Raw genomic sequence first — 6,099 nt, forward strand, 5'->3', positions numbered from 1 at the left:
GAGATGACGGCCACACAGTGGTGCTCCAAGTGAACTGGCTATACTCTGTTCAGAGTTGATGAAGTGTCTTATTCTGAACTCAAAAATGACTCTGGAGGAGGAGGTAGGTAGGTGGCAATGATAAGAAGAGAACTTTACCCAAGTCACCTCATTGAGACAAGGGAGGGAATGACCCCTTCAGATGGCACAACATGGCAAGCTTAGGCACACTGGGTTGGGAAAAGACCAGCTGGCCATGGGAGAGTCTACCTGACATCCCGTAGTGTCTGTTAAGTGCCATTGGCCAAATTATCTGAGTGGAAGACAAAGGCTGAGCTGTGGTGGTAGAATCAGTGAGGGCACAACTGTCCACCTGCCCTGCCTCCAAGCGGGCTGGCTGCACCCTGACTTGCCCGGATGAGCTCCCTGAGCACTCCTGGCCTTGACTTCCCACACAAGCACATGGAAGGAAGTGCTGTTCACCCCCACTCTCACCTTCCTGTCCTACGCCTGCCCCTCCTCTCCAATGCTCCCCACGGTGAGGTCATCGGGCCAGTACTGGTCCTCCATGAACTGCTCCAAGTTTGTGCTACTGTCAGGCTCTCTGTCTTCAGGATGGTCCTGCGGGCTGCTGGCCTCCTGCTGTTCCCACCGCACCTCCACCAACCGGTACAGCTCCATGGCTGTTGCTGCATCTTCCACCGAGGAGTGCCCATGCCGGCCCACCTGCAGGCAAGGGTTGACATCTCAATGGCAGTCTCAATGACAGAAATCCTGCTGCCTCCTACCCTAAAACACGGGCTACCATCCTGGGCTTTGTACAGACCCAAGAACACTTACTCTAAGAGAGGGTACAGACCTTGGGATGGAAAATGGCATGGAGTCTAGAGCACATCATAAAGGAGATTGAATCTCAGTCCTATCACAGGCCATCTGGTATCTCTTAGCCCCAGTTCCCTCAACTATAGAAAAGAGTAAAAACCTTCTACTTCAAAAACTTGTCAGAAATAGCAAAGTAATGGCTAGCTTAAGTGTCAATTTGGATAGCAATGATGTCTAGTTATTCGGTCAAACATTACTCTAGATATTGCTATGAAGGCATTTAATTTAAGTCAGCTAATCTTATAATGCCAAGTAGAATTTCCAGTGGACTTACATATAAATTTTGGACACAAGACTATTTTCAGCCTATGGTCTAATCTAAAGATTTTGACTTAACCCATACAATTGCATCAGGCAATACTTCAAAATAAATCTATCTAATCTATTGGTTCTTTCTCTGGAAAATATCCAAAACCCAACCAAAGCATGAGCTCCTTGCTCCCTGGCCTGATAGCTCCCATCTGGTTGCAAACGCAGGGACAGAATGGAGGAGCTGGGTTGGGGGCCGAGCTGGATGGGATCGGCCTGTGTGTGACTGCTGTTTTAATACTGGAGAAGGATGACAGAGAGAGAAGTCCAGGGCTACCTGCACTCACAGAAAGCCTGTGCTTTTATGCCAAGTGCCCTGCACCTGGCCTGGAAAAGAATGACTGGCAGCCAGAGGCACCGTCACACAGCCTCGGCTTGGCTTACCTGGTCTGTGGTCTTGGCTGCCAGACTCGGCACGGGGCCAGGCTGTCCATTCCCCACCCTCCCAACCACCTGAGTCCACACACCTGGATCTTCTTGTGCAGCAGCTGCAGGGCCAGGTCCTTCAGGGAGACCCGGGCCCGGGAGGGGAGGCCAGGTGGGCTGAGGAAGCTTGGGACGTAAGTGGTGTCGCGGATCTGGCTCCGAGGATGGGTGTATTTGAGGGCCCGGAAATCATTGTGCACAGCATGGCCCACCACCACTTTGCCTTTCAGGAGCTTAAGGATCTGTGGGGCGAGAAAGGAGGAGCAAGGTAGGCCTGGCTGTCAGGCTGGAATGGGGTGGGAGATCCATCCTGAACCCCTCACCATTTGGTGCCTAAGTTTCTCCAAAAGGAAGCAACCCTGAATAGGGAGCTGAGTTCGACCATCAACCAATCTACTCTTAGTGTGAATCCAGGCTCTATGTTCTAGCTGTCTAAGGGGTAGACTCAAAGTCTCTGCACTTTAGTTTCTGCTCCTGTAAAAAGAGAATGTCTCCCATAACCACATCTCCTGGGGTGGAGTAGGAATTAGGAGGTCCTGGACAGCTAACTACTCCAGTCTCCTGCTGAATGGGTCTTTCCCTCAGCTCCCACCTCATCCAATTCTACCAAGTATCCCACTGCGGGTCTTAGCTACCACCAACTCCTCTGGTGTCCATCCCAGACTCCTCCTGCCTTTCTAAATAAGGAACCTCACTCTTCTGTCTCAGCATCCAGCTCTCAGGATGGTCAATCAGCTGACTCCATAAGTGTGGGCACCATGTTTGAATTAGCTAACGAGGCCCTAGTTAAGAGCCCAGCACCCCCAGGTAACCAACAAAGACCTGCTGGGGCAGCACAGGAGCCCTGACAGGCACTAGGAGGCACATCAAGACAGCGCTAACAGTTGGCAGTTGGTTACTAACCAAAAGGCTGTGGTCTGAACCTTCCAAGTAGCACAAAGGAAGAAAACCAAACAATTTTCCAAAATTATACAACCTATTGAGAAGATATAGACACATGTGGGGTCTCCAGGAGTAGGAAGTGACTTGACGGCGACAGCTAACACGGTTAATATTAAAAGCCGCCATCCCATCATTAGGCTTCTTATACTCACCTTCCTCTCTGTCAAACAGACCCCCCAGTCCATCCTCTAACGTCAGTTCAGAATTCCTGCACTCAATTTTCTCTTCTTCCTGCTTGGGGACCTTCTCAGACTCCGGGGAGGCTGTGTCCAGGTCTACTTGCCAGCACCAACTTTGCCCAGTGCTCCCTGCTGGGCAGCAGCTCTTCTTATGGACAGCTAATGGCCTCCCACCGCCCTCTCCTGGCCACATATGCCTTACTGCTAATCCTAGAGTGGCCAGCAGATGGACGATAAGTATTGAACGCCTTAGCTACTCTGCTTTTGAGAGTAATGGACAGGCAGGGGGTACAACAGGAATCACAGGACTCCTTTCCTATACCTCGATTCCTCATTAGTTTACATGATAATCAATAATGAAAAGCCCCAAAGCTTTTGAAATAATGTTTGATACAGATCAAAAAAGTAAAGAAAAATTCCACTGGCTTTAAGTTGAAGCAATTCCATTAGATAGAGAATGAATGGCCTCACAGGGACTCCAAGACTGGGTATCTTTACAGAAGCAGACTGTCTCATTTTTCTTCCTCCACCTTTTGATTAGTAACCCAATGCATAATCCAGTACATCATCAGGACTCTTGATGGAAAAATAGGACATCAGAAAATATGTATTTTCCAAATTACTATGACTAGGGATGATAAGAGAGAGAATTGATGCCTTTGAGCTGTGGTGCTGGAGTGCTGAGTATGGTATCACAGACGGCTAGTAGAACAAACAAGTTCATCCTAGAGAGGGTGAGACCAGGCTGCTCCTTGGAGGCAAGGATTCGGAAGCTTTATTTGACATACTTAAGGCATGTTGCAAGAAGGGACTAGTTCTTGCAGAGGGACATCATACTTGGGAGGATAGAGGGACAGTGCAAGAGAGAAAGACCCTAGATGAGGTGGACTGATTCAGTGACTAGGGAAATGAAGGTAGGTGTGTCAGAGATAGGGCAGGGTTCAGAGCTGTTGTACATGGGGTTGCTAAGAGTCACATACAAGCAACTCAACCCACACATAACAACAACAAATAAAATTTGTTGAATCTGAGCCAAGAAGTGAGGATGAAAGAACACAACGCGTGCACACCTCAAACACCTGTCATAAGCCACACCCATCTGCATGTGGTGCCACAACTTTTCTCCTGATTTCAGATAATCTCCTCCACCACTGCACAGAAACCTCCACCCTTTTAGTGAGCAGCGTGCCCACTACACACAGAGTCCTAACACAGAGTTCTGACAGAGTCAGAATTTTTGTTTGTTCTTTTCTATGGGAAAGGAACCTAATGTATAGAAAAGCAGCAATTTCCACAGGGTCCCTTCGACCCCAAAAGGAAAGTGGAGACTTAAGCCTGGGACATGTCACACCAACCCTTACAAGCCAACCAGCCACCTGCCTGGAGCACAGCCCTGCCAGGCCTGCACTCACCTCTTTCTGGGCCACTTGGAAAGTGATGGCTTTGCGCATGTGCTTGCAAGTGATGCCGCTCCAGCGGGTCCTGTAGTCTACGATGGGCATCTCAGGCCGGACGTACTTATCATAGAGCACATCACCGTGGTAGCTCACCACGGAGCAGCGGGCCAGCTCGCTCACTCGTCCCCGCGGCCCTGTGCCCACCATCTCACAGTCAATGGCCACAACCTTGCAAGGTAAAGGCATAGTGACTCTTCTGCAAGCTGGCTTTTGGCTACATGGGGCACTGCCAGGTACAACTTGGGGACCAGGTGTTCCACTGCTGGAGGCTGTGGGACCTGGAGAAGCCTTCGAGGGTACAGGCGGTGGGGAAGACCCTGGCTCCGGGGGTGTGCTCAGCAGCCCCTGCTCCTGCAGCAAGGCCTTCCGGGCCATGAACCGCTGATGCTGTCGGCTTCTCTGCTTGTGCCTTCTGCGAAGCACATCCTTAGCTTTCAGGCTGGCCAGAGGAGGACACAGACACTGGGCAGACTCAGGGCCGTCCCGGGGCACCATCCCAGCCTGCTCCAGCCTCTGGGCAAGGGAATGCTGCGTGATGTTTTCCAATAGGGTAGCATCCTGGAGAGAGAACACACAGGCCAACATGCTGGGTGATGAGCATGCAGGCCAGCCAGGCCCTCCCTCCCTGCAGGCCCCCTTCCCATGCTATCCCACACTCATCTCTCAGCTCCTACGCTGGAAGACCTAATTTTAGTAATAACTGCACTTACAGAGTAAACACCATGTACAAAAGCACTGTTCTAAGTATAATGCATGGAATCGCCTGTTCAATTTTCCCAGTGACCATAAGAAAGTGTTATTATCCTCATTTCAGAGGTAAGAAAAATGGAGGCTTAAAGAAATAAAGTAACTGGCCCAGTTAGTAGAGGCATAGCCTAATAGGACCCCAGACCATCCAAAGCCCAGACTCTCAACCTTCAAAGCCAAGCCTTACCTCCACTGTTGTCAGTCCCAAACATTTTGAAAGAGATAGGGTCATGGGAAAATAAAGATTATGGCAATAACATGCATACACTCGTATTAAAAATCACTATCATGAAATGTGAAGGCACAGATCATTAGCAGATTTTGCAAATCATTTCTACAGGAAGCCCACAATAGTATAGTACTGGTACATGCTGACCCAAGCTGGTCAGTTATTGAAAATGACTTTGAAATCCATGAATCACACAGCTTCCATAAACACCTGCAAAGACTGGGTGTGTTCTTTAGTCATCATTGCCTGTAAGGTAAACAGGCTCCTCTATTAATAAAAACAAAGTCCAAGTCTGTACAGTCAGCAATTCTGTGATTCCCTCCCACTCAGACCACAAGCTCTCCATTCCTGAAAGCCAGGCTGGAAAGGGATCTCTACATTTGGCTCTAGCTCACCCCTGCCTATACAGAATGTATGTAGTTCATGGGTTTACAAAATCTATGCAGTAAGGCCAGCATCCTCCACACAGCTTGGAAAGCCTATCTTACTTGCTGTGCTAAATGCACCAATTTAAAATACACCAGGAAACGAGGCCTTTGAAATCAGGAAGAGCAGAGTTTACACTGCTCTGCACCACTGAGCTTCAGGTTCCTGCTAGGAAAAGGCTTGACTTCTCCTTGCTGTCTAAAGATGAAACAACACAATTTATGTGCTGAGATCTACGTATTTTACTATACACAGTAAGAATAATTAACTATTTCTTCCTTCATATGCTCCCATTCCCGTCCACATTTGGTAACCAGCTCTCCCTAAGAAGTCTTTCTAAGATAACTCCTTTATCCAATGTTGCAGAGCACTCTCTGGGGTCCCCCAGGCTCTGTAGAAGGTACAGGACACTTACTATGGTGGATCCTGGACTCCAAGGAGTCCAGTCTACCCCAGAGACAGATATGGAAGCAGTAATTGTTATTAAGAGCCAAACAGTCTTTTTAGGGTATTTATTGTGCTG

The 6,099-nt window shown here is 48.9% G+C and overlaps 1 protein-coding gene across 1 annotated transcript; it reads right to left on the reverse strand.

Moving 5' to 3' along the window:
* Positions 1–483: 483 nt before the first annotated feature.
* AEN (apoptosis enhancing nuclease) lies at positions 484–4,669 on the reverse strand. Its single transcript, XM_006885232.1, has 3 exons — positions 4,130–4,669; positions 1,638–1,838; positions 484–705 (listed from the first exon to the last, which is right to left on the reverse strand). The coding sequence occupies exons 1-3, from the start codon at positions 4,667–4,669 to the stop codon at positions 484–486; spliced, it is 963 nt and encodes a 320-aa protein (XP_006885294.1).
* Positions 4,670–6,099: the final 1,430 nt, after the last annotated feature.

Source organism: Elephantulus edwardii, unplaced genomic scaffold (assembly GCF_000299155.1).
Source record: "Elephantulus edwardii isolate Elephantulus edwardi_28Jun2011 unplaced genomic scaffold, EleEdw1.0 scaffold00041, whole genome shotgun sequence".
NCBI classification, from domain to species: Eukaryota; Metazoa; Chordata; class Mammalia; order Macroscelidea; family Macroscelididae; genus Elephantulus; species Elephantulus edwardii.